This window comes from Engystomops pustulosus, chromosome 10, assembly GCF_040894005.1.
Source record: "Engystomops pustulosus chromosome 10, aEngPut4.maternal, whole genome shotgun sequence".
In the NCBI taxonomy this organism is placed as follows: Eukaryota; Metazoa; Chordata; class Amphibia; order Anura; family Leptodactylidae; genus Engystomops; species Engystomops pustulosus.
In genome coordinates, this window is record NC_092420.1 from 81,225,114 (window position 1) to 81,245,218 (window position 20,105).

The 20,105-nt window shown below is 42.4% G+C and overlaps 1 protein-coding gene across 2 annotated transcripts in view; it reads right to left on the reverse strand.

The window, feature by feature from the left end:
* Positions 1 to 20,105, reverse strand: part of ADGRL4 (adhesion G protein-coupled receptor L4) — a 128,472-nt gene that overhangs the window by 60,314 nt on the left and 48,053 nt on the right. The window contains exons 3-7 of one of the 2 annotated variants that reach the window (XM_072126850.1): positions 15,562 to 15,714; positions 7,498 to 7,644; positions 3,895 to 3,965; positions 2,724 to 2,903; positions 2,447 to 2,630 (exon numbers count right to left, since the gene is read on the reverse strand). In XM_072126850.1, coding sequence (XP_071982951.1) covers positions 2,447 to 2,630; positions 2,724 to 2,903; positions 3,895 to 3,965; positions 7,498 to 7,644; positions 15,562 to 15,714 — 735 coding nt within the window. The remainder of the gene's footprint in view (positions 1 to 2,446; positions 2,631 to 2,723; positions 2,904 to 3,894; positions 3,966 to 7,497; positions 7,645 to 15,561; positions 15,715 to 20,105) is intronic. The other variant, XM_072126851.1, reaches the window with a different exon arrangement.

Sequence of the window (20,105 nt, forward strand, 5' to 3'; positions counted from 1 at the left end):
GTTATAGTGTAGTGGCCATCTTGGATCACCGTAGGCACTACTCTCATTCACAGAATAGGACCTGGAACATCCATTACTTGAAGACAGAGCTCACTGCTTCCGGTTCAGCAAGTAAATCAACTGATCAGCAGGGTGACTGTGTAACCCATCCTAACCAATCACCTATTAAACACCAATTCTATAGTTTATAGTCAGTAAACCCTCAAACCCTTTGGGGGGAGGGGGAGGCCTTCATAGATATTGCATGGTCGGACAAGGGACCGGAGGAGATCATTTGTCTTGGTCTTCTCTGAAGGTCCACTTTGGACAATAAATAAGTCCACAGTGTATTACAAGGACCCTAGTGGTCAGTTGTAATCTGATAAGGAACCCATCCAGATCCTTAGGCCCCCTATCGCCAGTACTAGGCACGGCCACACATATGGACTTGCTACTGTACATAGCTAGCTGTCTGTATCTTGTTAAGGGTTGTGACCCCACCAATGAAGCATTGGTAGCCCATCCTAGAAGTATGTGCTCGATATACGTGGTTAAGACACCAAAATCCCACCATTGCTTCACCTCAGAAGAACTATGGCATTTGTCTTTCAGATTTTATTATTTTTATCCTGCTTCTCAGCACTTTAAGATCTAACTTCATGCCCTAAATTTCCTTCATATTCCAAGGCATCTCTGTAGCCGCCCAAGTACTGAATTAAAGTAAGAGGAACATTGATTGCTGTAAATTGCAGAGGAAGAGAGTTAAGGCTTCGAGTGCCGTTTAAGCCCTCGCTGAGTCCACCTTGTTTTTGCAAATTACCATGGAAACCATAGACAGCAATATTCGACTGTACCTATCGATAACCCTTCACTACCCTCTACTTTCCCATAACGGGAGATTATGATCCAATCTGTAGTTATGGTGATACAGTCTAAATAAACAAAGACATTAACGTTGTCCATATTGGACGCCTATTCGATATTACCCGATGAGCCCTTCTATATCCTTGTTATTTTAACAGATTACTAGGCAATATAAAATTGTAGCTATTCGGAAAATCTGCCGTCTCTTACTCTTTATATTAAAAACCCACTCAAGTAAAATTCTATAATCACTTGATAACTCTGCGACTCAAGACTTGGCAAGGCAAATGGTTTCTGCGTCGCTTTCGATTTTCTGCACACGAAGCCTTCAGATGACCCTAGTACTGAAGAAGGACACTACTGAAGCTGAGGGCAGAATGAGACTGAAGACTTGTAGAAGAAGCCCTAGAGGACTATGCTATGTACCAACGTGGGAAGATCATTTAGAACAGTGATGGCTAACCTATGGCATGGGTGCCAGAGGTGGCACTCAGAGCCCTTTCTGTGGGCACTCAGGCCATCACCAGAGATGACTCCAGGTATCTTCCTGTAGTCCCAGACAGCCCAGGACTTGCTGTGCACAGAGGTATTTTAAAGGCAAAGGCACTCGGTCTCTAAAAGGTTTGCCATCACTGATTTAGAAGATACCTGATATTCACCACCACTTACCTATTGTATGTTGAGGGAGTCTCTGGAGTCATCAATTCACATTCCCTTATATTTTCTATTGCTAAGTATCTAGATATGGGGCAATAGTGAACATTTTATGGTTACCCAATTATGATGATCTAGTATGCAGGGAATAGCATCCATAAACTTGCTCTACTCACCACCCCCATCTTTGTAGGCTTTTACAAGCTTTTACAAAGTTTCGGGCTTTGAGAAAGGGTCTATACCCGAAACGCATCAGTAAGGACTATCAAATTGCATTTTAATAATTTATTGTTATACTACCATTAAAAACCATAGCTACAAAAAATTTTTTTGGTTTGCCACTATTACCTATCTCCAAATTGGACGCTGCTCTTGACTGTCAGCGCCAAAACTTTTGCCAAAGAAATTTTTTTATTTTGTTGTTCAATTCCACTTTATCCCAAGTCTCAGAATTTTTGAGGCTTTTGGGAAGTACTATTAGGCTAATGGCTGCGACTTTCTACGAGGAATCAATGACCCAACATAAGAGGAAGATCGCCTATCCTCAGAACACCAATTTGGGGTAATCTGCTATTGATCAAGACAGCGTCAGGTGAGCACCCCCACTAGGGGTCGGTTATAACTCTTCTTTGCTGGAAGGTATTACCCGAGGAGCCGTCCTCTATCATTCAGCTTTTTTTTCCATTACTCTGTGCACATATATATATATTGTTGGAATTGTTGTCAAAGGCTCTCTCTAGCTGTGCTAAAACTATTTTTGGTAAGTGTAGGGTGTCAGCTCAGATTTGACTTAGGAGTGCCCTGCTGGCGCAGCACAATCCAGCGTCCACCCGGATTTATGGGGAGGCACCCGCATATGATAAATGAGCCCCTATATGTTTAGATGGATATGAAATAGATAGATGTGAGATGATTGATATATAGACAGACAGATAGACAAACAGATTACCCATATCACTGGCATTGACGTCGAGCTGGGTTGTCTTCTGGAAGTTCTGTGACATGTCTAGCGCCAGCTGCTCGGATGTGTGTAGAAGTTTGGTTATACTTTTCCTTCTGCTCTCTTCTGATAACTTTTTCCATACTGTAATTTTATCCTTTTCAACAAAGTTGTTCACGGTGTTCACAAAAGTCTGCAGATAGGAATAAAGAAGGACCTTATTACAGGACGCGCTCCCATTTACTATTCACTCTTTAAACAAGGATGTCACGGCGGAGTCACTTACGGTAATGGTGGTATTAGTGAGAGTCTCTTTGTTTGGTGCGGTCTTATTTAAAGTGCTCAGCCGAGGGGAAGAAGCGGCAAGCACTTCAATGTATGAAATCACATCCACGGGCAGGAGATCTCTTGTCGTACTTTTCTGAATTTCTTTTAGAATTGCTATTGGTTCTTTGATAGTGTTGACCTAAATTGGAAATGGAGAGATGAGAGCAGATATCATCCCATGCTCAATGTCTTGGCTTTTAGATTGTGCTGTGAATGAAGCAGGTCCTGGAATTACCGGTGCATTAACCTGCTTACAGTCTGGCTTATGTAAGAACATTGCCATTCTATTTTATTAGTATCATGACCTATTCAGAAACAAGAACATTATCAGTGTCCAAAAGTCCAGGTTTGGTTTTGGGAACCTGATTTGGATCTGCTCAACCCTAGTCAGGAATATTAAACATGGAAATGCCCCTTTAAGAAAGTAATAATAATAATTCCTTTACAGGTAATCCCCGGGTTACATACAAGATATGGTCCGTAGGTATGTACTTATGTTGAATTTGTATGTAAGTCGAAACTGTATATTTTATAATGGTAGATCCAGACAAAACATTTTTTTGCCCCAGTCAAAATTTTTTGCTGTAATTGGACCAAGGATTATTAATAATGCTTCATTACAGACACTTTACAGCTGAGTATTGCAGTCTGGGACTATACTAAAGCATCCAGAGAGCTTCACCAAAGGTCACAGTGGGCAGAGGGGTCCGTCTTTAAGTATGGGTCATCTGTAAGTCGGGTGTCTTTAAGTAGGGGACCGCCTGTATTTATATAGCACACACAGATAACACAGCGCTGATAACAGATAACTCACAGTACTTGCCAAATCAGTCCCTGTCCCCAATGGGGCTTTCAATCTAATCAACCAACCAGTATGTTATGGAGTGTGGGAGGAAACCGGAGGACCCAGAGGAAACCCACGTGAACACGCATGAACATACAAACTCTTTTGAGATGTTGACCCTGGGACTTGAACCCAGGACCCCAGCGCTGCATTAAACTGTCGTGCTGCCAATATTTAAGACAACAACTGGGGTTCATAGCTTTACTATAGAAAAGCATTACTTAAAGATGCCTAGTTACTAGCAGCAGACTGAAGAACAGAGTAACCTAAAGATTCCACAACTTACCTTGTTAATTGTTTGATTAATATTTGTGGTAATGCACTGATCATCCAGATGACACTTAATCTTTACATTTTCTACGAATAAAAGAAAATGAATAAACGGAGCTATAAAAGACTGATTACTGCAACAGTGTCATAATACATTCACTAGATTTCAGTGTTAATAAATCTACCATAAGTTACAGAAATAATGAATACATTTAATGTATAGGAAGATAAAAGAAGGCGAATAATGAGTCTTGGGAGAAGTGACATGCTTTGCATTGTTATCTAACATCAGGTGATATATTTTACAGTTTCTGACACAATAATTTGTTTTACACTTTAGAGAATCTCAAATATAAAATACAGTATCTCAGTAAAAGTAGTTTCTACTGTAAATGAACACATGTTGCCTTAATGCTGCTGTGCACTAAATGGCCAAGTGTGATGTTAAAAAAAACTTTTTTTTATTCTTATTCTTATTCTCTTTCTGTAAAAAAGTGTCTGACAAAAATGATTCTCACAAGTGTTGAAGTGGGTGAAGACCAACCTCTTCCTGTATCTGCCCTGAAACTAAGTCAAATTCACTCTGACCACAGTTCCAATGATACCTTGTGTTCTTTCATTCAGTAATTTGGCAGCAATATTTTCTTATATCCCCTGAAATGCTGGTAATTTAGTAACAACTCCAGTGAGATTCCTACAAGTAAATCCACTTAACAGTGCAGATACAGGAGGCATATGGTGACTAGCCCGGCATCTTTCATCACATGGAGGAGCATGGAACATGGAATAAGTGGTAGAAATCAGAAGTAAAAAAAGGTACATGAAGTGCATAGTCTGTGCTGTGTGAGCACTAGGGGTTAATAGCTCCTCGGTGGGGGAGTGGATGCAGCATGAGGAGAAGAGAGAGACAAAGAAAGTTCTGTAGAATCACAGACTGTGATGGAGGGACTAATAGGGAACAGGGGAGAACTTGTACCCCAGAGTCTCTGTAGCCACAGCACTGAACACATTCAGCTCTGCTATACACACAGAGCACTGTCACATGATCTCCCTTTCCTTCCTCCTCTGTGAGAAGGGAGCAGCAGCCTATCCCCTCTTTCACTCCCTGTATCTTCTTTGCAAATGTTCAGTTTATTAGAGTAAATAAACATAGCAGGAGACCCGGCTAGTATAGAGCCAGGCTAAACTAAGGAGGAAAGCAAAGAAACTGCTGGATATAGGTGACAGAGATAATAGGCAAAGTTGTTACAGCTAGTAACAGGCTCCCATAGAGCCCTATTAACTAACTGAACCACTTTTTTTACCTAAAAAAATGTTTCCCTTACATCGCCATAAATCAACTTTATCTTATATTACCTGGCATCAAAGGAGGCATGTCCTGCTCAGCCTGCCCCTCTCATATACTCTTCACCATGTCCCAGGGCTCTTCTTACCATGTCATATAACCAGGATGATGGCAGCTAAGTTCCTGTTACATTTGAAATGTCTACCTCATGTACGTATCTGATCACATGAAATCACAGCAGCATCTCTGGACTTTTACTTCTCCCCATCCTCCATGGAAGTTGCAGTGATTTCATGGGATCAGATACATACAGGAGGTAGATATTGCAAATATAACAGGACCTTAGATGACATCACCCTGGTTACATGACATGAAGTGCTTAATGGTGTAACAGAGCTCACTCTCAATGTGACTTTAAGATTTAAGAATATGTTTTAACCATACTCTGCACTTTAACCCATAAACTTACATATAACACCCAACCATGAAATTTAAGATGTTAGGAAGTTTGCACATTAAAAGAACATTGCAGTCACAGCTGATTCATTGAATTATACATTGTGCAGGGCCTGAAGGGAGGAGCAGGACTCCCGGTTCTAGCAATACAATGAAAATGAGCCCTGCTCCTCCTTTCAGGCCCTGCATCATGTATTATTTAATTAATTAGACTGAAGTGTTCCTCTAACTTAAAGCAGTCTTGCTATCAAAGAAAAAGTCAAACAACCAATCAACTGATGGTACCAACAGCAATCAGGAGAGCAAAGAACCGAGGGCGCCCATAGGTCCCTCCTGTGAGCCAGTTTTATACTTGCAGAGGCTCCATACACTTCAATGACACTGCTGGGATGATCAACTTCCTGACCCCATAATATGAATGAATCACCAGTCGACAAAGCACCAGTCAATTCCAGGAATCTGCAAAACCTCTAGGGGGTTGGAGTGAATTAAAAACAAGAAAGCATACTTACTCTGCTCTGGCTACCATGTTTCACACTTCCAGTTTCAGGAGGGTCTCATAACCTGCTTTGTGTTGATGAGTCATCCTAGGACCAAAGAATGAAACCTCTATTTTCCAGGGACTATACTTCCCTTGGTCAGAGGAGGCCACTCCTTGGCAGAAAGAGGTCCCATTGTCAGGCACCTAGGGTGGTGGACCCACTGGACCACCACGGACGATGACGTAAGCCGACACCTGGGAGCAGAGTTTAAGTGGCGCCGGGTCTTCAGCAGAGCCCGCCGCAAAATGGGATAGACTTGCTGTGGCGTGGTACCACCAGATCGCTCCACAAGTACAACTTTGTCTCTGGTGGCGGCCAAGGCATTGTACAAGATCATAAAGAAAATCTATGATCAGTGCCAGGCAGGAGGTCAAGACAGGCAGCACAGGATCAGAGTCGAGGACGTAGCGGTAGGTCAAGGCAGGCAGCACGGGATCGAAGTCAATAACAGAATCCGGGTCACAACAGGAAATCACAGTATAGCTACAGGGAATAAATAACAAGCTTTCTCAATGGCTATGAGGAACAAAGATCCGGCAGGCTATGTAGGAAGGGGCCTGCTATTTATTAAATTAAGGAAATGGCCAGCGCCAATCAGCGGCACAGGAAGGCAGCGCATGCATTTCCTAGGAGATGGGGACGTGCACTACGGACCGCAGGAGACAACGCGGGGACCTTTTAAAGTAAGGCAAAAACTGCTGCTGCCACGCTCGGGGGGGAAAGAGGTGCATGGGTGTGCCTGCAACCCATGATCTGAGTCGCAGGCGCACCCGTGACACCCATGATCCCCCGGGAAATTCCTGCCAGGTACAGCCTGATAACTGGAAGGGTGCTGTAGCAGGGTAAGCATGCTTTCCTTTTTTTACCCACCTTGGTGCCTTTAACAGCAACATGGAGAACTCAAGGGGACTTTTGATCCTCTGATCACCTGTTTGTTGGGGATTCCAGTTCTCGGCCTAAGTGATGTCAAGGGTATAAGTATCTTTAATTGGACAACCCCTTTAACTATAGTAACAAAGGTAAGGGTGCCTTAGGTGTCTGAAATAAAATAGTTGTGGTATTCTCTGTGTGTCTTTTGCAAGTATTCTTCCTCGTTCCTAGGAGGGAATGTGTCTGCCTAACTCACTCCATCTTTGCCTCCTCTACCTTTTCCACTTTTTTCCCCCTAAAACACAATTAAAACTATTCTGAAAAGTGCCATAATACCTTTTTGTTACCTATTATACTTGGGAAATGTAATTATCCTGATGGTAACCTGCAGCGAAATCTTCCCTTTGTAAAGTTGATGTAGTAATTAAAGGACATGAATAGATGGATTAATATTTCCACTACTTACCTTGACAGTAAGTCCCATCATTTGTTTTAAAGTGCAAACTTCCTGAGGACGAGTGATAACCTTTCAGGCATGAGCAATTGTACCCTCCGGCGGTATTTTCACACTGAGCGTGGTCGCCACACTTGTTTTCGCTGCATTCATCTATATCTGCAAATACCATGTCAAATCGCAGTTTAATGACATATTTACAGGTTGTAAGCCCCTCCGCACCCCCACCAACCCCCCCTCATTACTCAATGCCTGGTGGTAAAAACCCAAAATTACAGTTTTAGACTGCATAAAAACGAAACATCACCCGCCACATAATTTTTGTCTTTCAATGAGGCGTAGATTAAAAAAAAAACCGAAACAATTAAATGTTTCCCGCATCACAATATTCTGTTTCAAGAGGATAAGGAGGCGGATGAGACATTTTTAGATATCTCCGAATTCAGCTGCTGACACCAATATACTTCCCTCATAAATTACCTGAAAAGATGTCTCTACTTACTCATGTTTGTAATTAGAATAGGAAAATCCATAACTTAGACTAAGTAGGAAGTTATTCTTATGAGTTGTCACTTAGGGTTATTGGCGCATAATTGTAGACTGTAGAGGCGGATGATGAATCGCAAACAAATAGACACTCCCGTAAAATATGGAGACGGATCGCTTTAATAATGAGAGGAAAAATGGTGGAGGTTTATTAACACTGCCAGGATACATCGTGACAAAGCATCAGGAGAAAAAGTGGAGCACGTAACACATACAGGCAAGGGCTACAAGGCAGGAAGTGGAAACGGCTATTGCCTTGCCAAATATACTGAATCATTTTTGGCCGAGCCCATTGACCATCTAATGGGTTTGGGGGTTTTCGAGCTGAATTTGACTTCAATATGTCTGAGCTTTTGTTCTCAGGAAGATGTCCTCACCAGAGGTGTCTGGAATTCTTCCCATTCAGGAACAATGGCTCTCATGGCTTTGACATTGGCATCTGGATAAGTGTCAAATTTGAAAACCCTCTTTGGGTCCCATTTCAGGTAGCAAATCCCGACCCCATCCAGTTGATTGGTACTGTCTAAATGCAGCTGACAAAGACAACAGCACCATTTTAGTGAGGGACCCACTACCGATGACATCATTGGGCAGTGCCGATCCTCCCTAAAGTAGTGCCAAAGCTGGGATTTAGCCATTTAAATGCCACTGGCCAATTTTGCCAGTGGCATTTAATGAGTTAATGCCCGCAATCAGAGCGAGCATGATGGCAAGGACTAACTATGGGGGGAAATTTAGCTGAATGAAGTTCTAATGAAGCTCGGGGTTTGGTCCGAGGGGACTAAACCTGCAATGTTTGATACAAACCCCAACTTTGAGGTTTGGGTCGGGTCAACACTAATCTGGATCTTAAAAAAAATCAATAATAGGATGAAAAGAAACCTAATCCCCTGGTTACTTGCTCCTGCAATGGCAAGGACAGTCCCACACTTGACCCTATCCTGGGTGTACTATCCCTAAATTGTAGTTTATGTGCATGTGCCCAACGCGTTTCATGTGTATTAAAAAATCACAATTATCCAGGGCGATGTCCTATGGTGCAATGCAGCTATGGGTATCTCAGATGATGGGACAACCCCAAAACCATTTGTAATTTGGTTGGATTAGTGGCTCACAAGCCAAAAACTAACCAGCAGTGGCTGACGTCAGTAGTACGTGGACCACATTAAAAAAAGAACAATTTTCCTACCACTTATTTTAACAGAAAAAGTTTTCAAAAATTCAATGAAATAACTACCGTATATACTCGAGTATAAGCCGACCCGAGTATAAGCCGAGACCCCTAATTTTACCACCAAAAACTGGGAAAAACTACTGCCTCGAGTATAAGCCGAGGGTGGGAAATGCATTGGTCTAACCCCCCCAATAGTATACAGCCTGCCAGCCCCCAGTAGTATACAGCCTGCCAGCCCCCAGTAGTATACAGCAGCCCCCTAGTAGTATACAGCAGCCCCCTAGTAGTATACAGCAAGCCCCTAGTAGCATACAGCAAGCCCCTAGTAGCATACAGCAAGCCCCTAGTAGCATACAGCAAGCCCCTAATAGTATACAGCAAGCCCGTAATAGTATACAGCAGCCCCTAGAAGTATACAGCAGCCCCTAGTAGTATACAGCCAGCCTGCCCCCACGGCCCTTAAAAAAATAAACTTATATACTCACCCTCCGATGTTAGCGCGGCTCCCCGATGTCGGCGCGACTTACCGATGTTCCCGATGTCAGCGCGTCCCGTCTTCTGTCTTCTCCGCGGCTCCTCTTCATTCTTCCGGCATGGACGCGGCCATCTCTTCTTCTAGCAGGCGCATACTATGACGCGGCCGCTGCTGACGTCATAGTATGCGCGGCCACTAAGAAACCATGGCCGCCTCCATGCCGGAAGATAGAAGAGAGAAGAGGAGCCGCGGAGAAGAAAGAAGATGGGACGCGCTGACATCGGTAAGCCGCGCTGACATCGGGGAGCCGTGCTGACATCGGAGGGTGAGTATTTAAGTTTATTTTTTTTTTAGGTGGGTAATTTTTTTGTAATAGACTCGTGTATAAGCCGAGGGGACGTTTTTCAGCACATTTTTTGTGCTGAAAAACTCGGCTTATACACGAGTATATACGGTAATTTATAAAAAAAATAATCTTAGTTTAGATAGATCCTAAGACTAAGCATAATAGTACCACAATGGGGCACATTTACATACCCGGTCCAGTCGTGATCCCGCGGCGCGTTGTCCGACGCTGATTCGGGTTCTGCCGGGATTCACTAAGGTCCGTGCGCCCAAAATCCAGCAGGTGTCGCTGCTGCGCCGAGGTCCGCCGGAGTTCAACTTCTTCGTCCCGGTGCATGTAAGTGCGTGATCTTGCGACACACGGGTTTTCCGAATCCGTCAGGTTGTCCCACAGCCACGCCTCCCGATTTCTGTCGCGTGAAAGCTGGCACCGATGCGCCACAATCCGATCACGTGCGCCAAAATCCCACGGCAATTCGCCGCAAATCGGAAATATTTGGGAAACCCAACAGAAGTGCGATGTTCGGACCCTTAGTAAATGTTTAAAATCAGGTTCCAGTAAATTACCACAAAGAATATTTTTCGGAAAAAAAATTCCCAACCTTTTTGAAGAAAACTTTGTGACAAATATCCTTAAAATATTCTACTTTACATCTGATCTGGAGAAATGTGTATTTACTAGAACTACTGGGTGTAAAATAAAACCAGGAATATTTTTAGATTCCTGTACAGGAATGTCAATAATTTTGGGGGCTTCCTCTGACAGGAAGTTTGCTCCGCGGTGAGTCACAAGGAATTACAATGACTTGAGCTGTGCAGTCAAAATCCCCATTAAAAACCTCTATTTATTCACATTTTCCAGCTCCGCTGCATTAAAACTATCACGTAAAAAAAAATAATCCGGGTAATTTCATATTTTTCTATGTGTTTACTCAAAAGGCTGAACTGTGCTCTTTTTTATTCCTATAATAATCATATTAATAATAGTAAAATCTAGTGGTAATGGTAATGTATCAGCTTTCAGGGCTAAAAGATGAATATGGCATTGGGCTGTTATCATTGTCATTGAACTGGTAAATATCACATGTATTGCTTTAAAAAACGGTTTTTGTTTTTTTTTAAATTGTGGGGTTTTTTCCATTCATTTCCTTTCATCTCCAGTCAAAACAGCAATTCAGGAACATTCCAGTTTTGTGGCTGTACTGTATACTGAGCATTCCTATAAGCTGACACCTTCTCTTGCATATCAGCCTGTGCTGAGAGATCTTGGATAAAAAAATGGGCTTGTTTTTGTGTCTTTTTTTGTAGTTTTGTTGTGTGTGTACCTAAATTGTGACCTATTAGTGCTTTTTCAAGAGGTATGACCTTGTTGTTTTTCTTTTTTTAAGAAAACCATGGATATGGCCCAGGCATCAATTATACTCTCTGCTGCCTGAAGCGAGTTATATAATTGCGCCCCCTTCACCCATCCAGGTTATTTTTTTTAGTAAGTTGGTTCTCCTCACACCCATGCTGCATAGGTGTCAGGTTTTTCTTTTTGAGAGGTGATTGCACCCCTTATGCTACTCTCTATTTTGCTATAGGTGGTGCTGCCTGAGGCAAAAGGCTCAACATCGATTGTGCACTTCTGCTAAGGCATAATTCAAACAGCTGCTCGCCCATCCAGGATCCTGGAGGTAGCACACAGCAGGAGAAGGGAACAGGAGTAAGCTCTCCTCACCCCTCCCCTCTCCATTAAAATCCGATCAGCTGTGCTGAAAGTCCGGCAGGATATAGGGATTGTGGTGCCATAGGCTTCTATTGTGCCCATGGCTTGGCCGAAATAAACAATTACAGCCCTGTGACTGGGACCTTATTTGTAATTCAATAGCATAATACACTGCCAGCAGATTTATCAAGCCACTTTATTAAATCTGACTGCTCCAAAGACAGACATAGAACTGTCACAAGGAGCTACGTAATGATACATTACCCCCAGTATTTATTATTTGTCTTTTAAAAATTGTGTGCCATTTTTGGGCAAAACACTCCATTTTAAGTGGAAATGTATGCCTAGTTCACCAGCGCTTATTATTCCCCCTGCCCTGTACTTTGCACAGTATATAACCCCCGGTACATGGCCATTTGGCCAAACCCATTCCTGGTCAAGCCTTGGCTGACATAGAACTGTGCCGTACCCTGCACTTTACCCTCAGAAAGCCAAATCGATAGTTTAAGGTTTAATTTGACAATAAACACTGCAGCTGTTGGAAAACGCTCAAGTTTATCAACAATAAATGTAGGTATATTTTATATGAGTTTGGCACGTGCCATATGGACCTTTATAAATCACTCATTTTCATGGTTTACTTGACTTGGGGATGGGAGGTGATTTATCAAGACTTGTTCTGGCAACTTAAAAAAGTTGCAATTCCTGGTGCAAACCCATGTCTTGCAACTGTCCAGCCAACTCCATGACCCGAAACAGCCAACTCCATGCTATTCCCCACCCACAATGCACTTGCAGGCTCATTTACATATCAATGAAAAGATAATTATCTTTGCGTTGCATCATCAGTTATTTAGCACAAAAGTATATTTCTACTCCTATTAAAGGAGTTCTGCACTGATTGGCTGAGGGATTGTTGAGGGAACCAGGACCTAACAGGATTTTCTAGATTTCCTGGAAAAGCCTTTTAAGGGCTCCTACACAGTCCTATATTTGGGAGACAGTTCAGATTCCCTTTAAGAGAATGCTGTAGGTTCCTCCTATGATAACCCATCACATATCAAACGCCACACTAGTTCTGGAATCAAGAACGTTTTTTGCAAATACATGAAATGTTTCTAGTGTTCACATGGTTTTAACTTGGAAAATTGCATGATGGGAAAAAATATGGAACATATTGTGCACTCCTCGCGTCAATGGACTATTGATTTGGCTTTGTGAGGATGAAGTGCAGCCTGTAATCAGGTATTGAAGTCACTTTGAGCTGATAAGAAAGCAGAAGAGCCGGGAAGTTAATGAAGATATTTATGGGTGGAGAGATGAAGAATAGTCCCGTTAATACCGGGCTCGGAGAGATGTAATGGAATCTATTGCACGTCAACATTGGGATCAGGTTTGTACAATTCTCCGGCAATACATTCCCTGATGTTGTGTTCTCTCCTCCACTAATACATTCCCTCATTCCCCAGTTCACTTTTTTAATGTGTCAGTACTCTACTTTATCCCGAAACATTGCAGCTTTACCGGCCAACTCATTTCTGTCCTGTCCTGAGGCGCGTGAACTATTGTGCATCCACCGACTTGGCTCTAAACAGTTTTTTCCCATTGCGAAACAATAAAATGATTTGCAAAGTATTGATATTGATTTTACTGCCACCATATGTCTGGAGTACAAAGTTCTTTCTAAAGTTTTGTGTGCCAAGCCCCCCCCCCCCCCCGTTATTCCACCAAAATTTAATAGGCAGCTCGGGCCTATGTTATTTTTTTGTTCAGGGAATCATTCTATGTATCTATCTTTCTTTCTAATAAGTAAAGAAGAATAGTTTCATAGTTTATACGGTTGAAAAAAGATGCATGTCCATCAAGTTCAACCAAGGAAGGGAAGGGATTGGATGAGGAAGGGATTTATGGGAAACAATTCTATATTATAACATAACCCTCAATGTTATTTAGGTGTAAACAGGCATCTAGACCCTTCTTGAAGCTCTCTGCTGTCCCTGCTGTGACCAGCGCCTGAGGCAGGCTATTCCACAGATTGACAGTTCTCATAGTAAAAAAGCCCTGTCGCCTCTGGTGATTAAACCTTGTCTTCTCCAGATGGAGACAGTGTCCCCTCGTCTTTTGATTTGATTTAATCTGAAACAACTTACCACCATATTTTTTGTATGGACCATTCATATATTTATATAAATTAATCATGTCCCATCAGAGCAATTTTTTTGGGGGGGATATCAAAATTATTAAAACCAGAGCTGCACAAAGCCACAAGTCTGTGTCTATCTATCTATCTATCTATCTATCTATCTATTATCTATCTATCTATCTATCTATCATCTATCCATCCATCCATCCTTGATCAATCTATCATTTTGTCTTTCTACATATCTGGGTGGGCATATAACTAAGCAAATCCGCCGGTACAGATTGATTATTATTGCCGTATTGGAGGACTACATCAAGGATCCCTACCTGGAGGACTACTCTGGGGCTTCCTGTCTGCATAATAATCTGGAGAATATTGCTTGTTGGAGGATTATATCAGGGCTTCCTATCTGGAGAATATTGCTTGTTGGAAGATGTGAAATGCGATCAGTGTGCATTCGGGCAGCTGGAGGCCATGTATGGGTGGAGATTAACAACAGACAAAATTATTTCTTGGTTCATAGATTACATTTTTCAGGTATCATACCCCTTACTGACACGTGACATACTAGTACATCACGCTTCGGCTGCGGGTGAATGGAGAGGGCTCACGGGCTAAACCCTCTCCTTAGCCGGTAAGTGTTTGCTGCATATTGCAGCAAACACTTACTCGTAACACCCCCAATCAGTGCTAGCACCGGTAGCGGGTGTTAACCTGTCCATCGCTGATGGGTGCCGCCATCTTGGTAAATATCGCTGTCCCCATGACGATATCGGGGGGGGGGGAGCAATCAGTTGGTATGACAACCTCAGGTCTTTTGAAGACTCAAGGCTTTTAACCTTTTCATTACAATGTGCTACATTTGAACGGGGACCTCTTGCTGGGTGCCCCAATGGTCTGATCCCCATCTATTGAATGCTTACATTACGTATATAGAATATGATGGCAATATAAGAGTCAATAGTGATAAAATGATCCAGGTAACAAATTCAGCTCTGCTACATATGAAGCCATGGAAACCTTAATCAAAATTTCTGTTCAATATTTGGTTTAATAATGACATAAAAAAAAAAAAACCTTACCAATCAGATAACAATAATCTGACGGCTGGGGGATTTGAGAGGCAGAAAACTTCCATTACGGCTTAATAATTTATTTAAGTTCTTGGTTTTATAAAATATGAAGGTTGGTCTTTTTCTCTTGATGTGAAAACTGTTAATATTGAATTGACGTGCCAACGCTCAGAGGAGCAGATCTTAATGCATTAGCAAAATATAACATATCATGTAATAAGAAATACCATCTGTCCTCCAGATGTGCGGCAAATTCACACTTCAAAAGCCTCAATTGTAAAATATTAAAACCTCCAGCAGTACACAATGGTGTCACTCGCTAACGCGTTTCATGTGTAAACCTGCTACAACATTGATGCAAAAAAAAAGCAGCGGATTTATGAAAGACCCATAAAGATTGCTGCTCGGAATATCAATGTATCCAGACTACAAAGTGTTCTACGAGGTGATATATTGCTCCCCTTACGCTCATTTGTTCCCCGGGTTGGACCGTAAAATTGGATTGGATAATATTAATAATAGTATTAATTAAGATTAATAATTGATCAGATGGAATATGGATTAGGAAGGACAAATGTGTAGGAGACTTATGAAAAATACATAGCCGCTTACCCCGGCAGAACGTTCCGTCGTTGGTCATAAATCTCTCCGCGCCGCTGCTGGAAGCGTAACCCGGTGCACACATACAGAAGTAGCTGCCCTTCGTGTTGGTGCAGTTTGCGTGGTCTCCACAGATGTAGGTGGCATTTTGACATTCATTGTCATCTGAAAAAATACAAAGATATATTTCAATCAATTTTTTAACATACAGGCGGTCCCCTATTTAAGAACACCCGACTTACATACGACCCCTAGTTACAAACGTACCTCTGGATGTTGGTAATTTACTGTACTTTAACCCTAGGCTACAATAAACAGCTATAACAGTTATCACAGGTGTCTGCAATGAGGCTTTAGGGGGACATTTATCATACGCTAACGCTTGTGCGCCAGCGTATTATAGCCCCGCCACTGCATATTCGCAGTGGGATACATCAAGAGGCGGAAGCGCCAGACGGCAGCGAGAGCGCCGGCATGGGGACAGTAACGCCCCGCATCAGCGCACTCCCAGTCGGCCGCGCCCTCGCTGGGCTGGCAGCGCCCACCCCCCCTTACGCCCCTTCACGCCACCACTCGCGTGAAGGTGGCGGATTGGGGCAAATAGTCGCTAATGCTAGCAGTACGCCAGCACTTGCGATTATTTCAAGTCCTGATAAATATGCCCCTTAGTGTTAATTCTGGTTCTGACGGCAATCCAACAATTTTAAAATCCATTTGTCCCAGAGGCCAAAAAAAAAAATTTGTCTGGAGCTACAATTATAAAATATACAGTTCTGACTTACATACAAATTCAACTTAAGAACAAACCTACACAACCTATCCTGTACGTAACCCCTGTAGGTAACTGCTTGTATTCTTTTCTTCTATTATGATATTATATTAATAATTATACCTCACATTTCCTTAATATAGTAATAATTCCATAAAAGAGCTCAGAACCTACAATTCTATGTGCTGCCATATGGTACTTTTGTATCACAGATGCCGCACATTTTTTTACCTGCCAGTAGGATATTTGATGAATACTTGGGTATTGTAAGGCTTTATTATATTAAAAATGAAAGGAAATTTACCAATAGATGCGATTTGGACTATGAAGACTTCTTTTCAGTAGTCTTGAAATAACTGTAAACCCACCCACTCCTCTCCGCCTGCCGGAGAGCTGGTGACGTCGCCTGGCTCAAGGAAAATCTCGTGCATGCGCGGTCCAGGTCTCAGCTATGAAGCCTCTTTGAGTGCACAAGACTTCCAGAGAGCCGATGATGTCTGGGCGAAGAGTGGGTGGGTACGATAGGATTCGTTGCAGGAGTAAATCATTAGGAAGCAACAAAGCACTGGGCCACCTGTGTGACCTCCATCAGAGCACCCGGCACTTATAAGCATGTTCCTTAAAGTAGTTTTTATCTTTTTTGCAGGTGTTTCCAGAATACTGAAAAGAAGTTCTAGAGCACTGAAGAAAAGGCCCACCAGTAAATGTTCATAGTTCAAATAGCGTCTACCCAAGTGGTAGATTTTCTTTAAAGGGGTATTCCCATGATGACAAGATTCTTAAATATACTCAGGATAACAAAATAACACATTCTCTAATTCACTGTTATTAACAGAAATACAGCATTTCACAGATATAAGTCCAACCTGTCTTTAGCAGTCCTGCTGTTTATATTTTGGTTGTCCCTGGATACGACCATGAACTTCTGACTATGGTTGGGCAGATTCCTCTCCATGAATAGCTTGTACTGCAGGAGGAGGATTCATAGAGCAGTACAGACACAGGCACTTCCTGCCCAGCAGCATTTTGCATCGGAGACAGAAGCAGCTCTACAGACAAGATAAGCTCAAGATTTGGCATTTGTTGGGCGCTATAGAAATCTATGTCTGAGAGCTCCCCTAATATACAGTTCTGCTCAGAACGGCAGAAGACGGAGTCCATTGCTCCTTTCTCTGTGTTTGCTTTTGATTGTTTTGGCACCCTGTGGATGCCAATACAGTTTAAAGCACAGGGGAAGCATGTGGGTCAGCATCCCACTTCTTCTCAGTTCTTTGAACTATGTGTTGGCTGTATCCCAAAAATTGAATGAAACTTTTGTGATCTGAGGCAAAAGTATGGATCGTGCTATGTGTAAATCCCCCCCTGGCTCTCACCATCGACCCCATAACAAGATATAACTACAGTCAATGACAATCCTGCTTCTAACTAACCTGGCCGAGGCAGAGAATCGTGTGGGCAGCCACCCAAGCATCGTACCCTGTCTTGAGTATCGTGTGGGCTTATTTACTAAGGGTCCGTGGATCGCACTTTCGTTGGCCGTGCACGGCTGTGACAGGTATTTAACAGGGGATTGTGCCGCACACGATCGGATTTTGGCGCAGCTGCAATGGCTTCCATGTGACACAAATCGGGGGCTGTGCCGTCTGACGATCCGACTGATTCGGACTGAGCACAGGGTTTAACATTTAAATTGTGTTGCAAGCCCAAGCACTTACATGCACCAGGAAGAAGAAGGTGAACTCTGTCGGACCTGAGCGGGGAAGCGACACATGCAGGATATCGGGGGCACGATCTTAGTGAATCGCGGCACAGTGCACTGTCATCGGACAATACATTTTCTGTGAACTCCTCAGGACGGATAAGTAAATGAGCCCCAGTATGCGAGGACATCTGCCAAACACAAGCTAAGCGAGCAAGGACACTGGCTCCACCGTGCATCACATTCCTCCATCTTTTTTTATTTAATAATCCTCTTTCTGTATAAAACAACCATCAATTTCAATGGTGGCAAAACGCAGCGAACGGGAAGTGAGGATCTCTGCAGACACAAAAAGTCACGACAAGCACATAAAAAGTACTTTAATGAGCGCTGTCGCTAATTGCGGCGCATATGTTTTGCTCACATGCACCAATAACTTTTAAATTATATTATTTTAATGCAATAAAACTAAATAACAATGACCATATGTCACTTGTGCTGTCACCATATGCCCACAAATTTCTCCGAACCTGCGTAGACGGGGAATATCTGTAAATTAATTCTTGACATAAAACTGAATTTTTTACGACTTCTGCGACTATAATATGCATTTCTCTACAGTCATGGCGGAATTATAATATTCAGATTGTGTTGTGGAATCGAATAGAACAATGATTAAAACAATGGAACGATAAATTAAAATGTGCTTCAAAAACAGAGCGACTGTTGTACAGAAATATCTGCTCTCTGTGTGATAAAAATAGCTTATTAATGTGAATGCAAAACAAGATAATGTGTCTACAGTATATACAACGCAGAAAGTACGGACCAAATTAATAGATATAAAAGAATCAATTTAAAAAGGGGGAATCCAAAACGGTGAACAATGATATCACCAATATTTTCGCAAATACCGGTAAATGTTTTGGGAATTTTTTAAAATAAAAAATCAGGGTTAGGCAGGCCCAGAGAACCATAGGATCCTCCGGTGGGCACAGGCTCCAACACAAGTGGAAGACAACCCAATTAGGGGGTTAAAAGGTCTCTTATTTTGTAGATGTTGATGAATGATGTGCCCCAACCAAAAGGGCACCAGGCTAAAACTGTAAGAAGATTAGTGTGGTAATCTTATAATTGTTATACATGGCTTTTATAATTTTGGGAATGAGGGTGTGTTACCAGAGCCCCTCCATACTAGAGTTTCACAGGCTGTTACACTGTCTACTCCCTGCTCCCTCACCACTTCACCCTTCCTCTGCCTGATGTAATCTCACTGCAGCACAGGAAGTTTTAGCAAACTGTAGGAGGGGGAAGTGCTTCTTGTACACTGTAGCAACCTGTGAATCTGCAGCACAGAGGGGCTCTGGTAACATCCCCAAAGAACCCTTCAGACTCATTAGCATAATTATAAAAGTTAATTTAGAAGGAAAGAGATGACCACAATGACGGTGCCTGGATCTATGAGTAAGTGTCCCTGGTTTATCCTGATGGATTTTGATGGTAGATTTCCTGTAAAGTGTCCCCTCAGACATGCATGCTCTTTTTGCCCAAGTGTGCATGTGTTCTAGGGAAATAGCACTTATCTACGGATGGGCTCCTATGATAACAGCACATCTCCCCTATGATCTCAGGGATCTTCCCCCCTAAAAAAATTGAAGATATTTCCATTGAAAAATCCAGTTGAATGTTAAAGCCAAGGACATCCAGTAAATAAATCCACATCCTAATATGTAATATCTATAGATGTCTTTTGGCCGCCGCACTCGTGCCCATTATTTATGCGCGCTGCCCACGTCGCTCTCATTAACCTTGTTGATTTGTTATTTTAATGACAACTTTTTTGTGAGAAACAATCTCCGCTTTAATTAAGCAGAATTGCAAGACAAACAAACAGAGGATAATGGGAGCGAATATCACACTAATTACACGAAAGTCACACTGACGCGTCTCCGCCGAGATCTCTCCTGATAGAAAGGTGCATTTATAATGTACAATAATATCACGTACGTAAAAAAGGATTTCTGTTCTGCCCTTTAAGAACTGTCCTGCTGATACAAAATAATCTCCCCGTAATGAGAAAGTGAAATT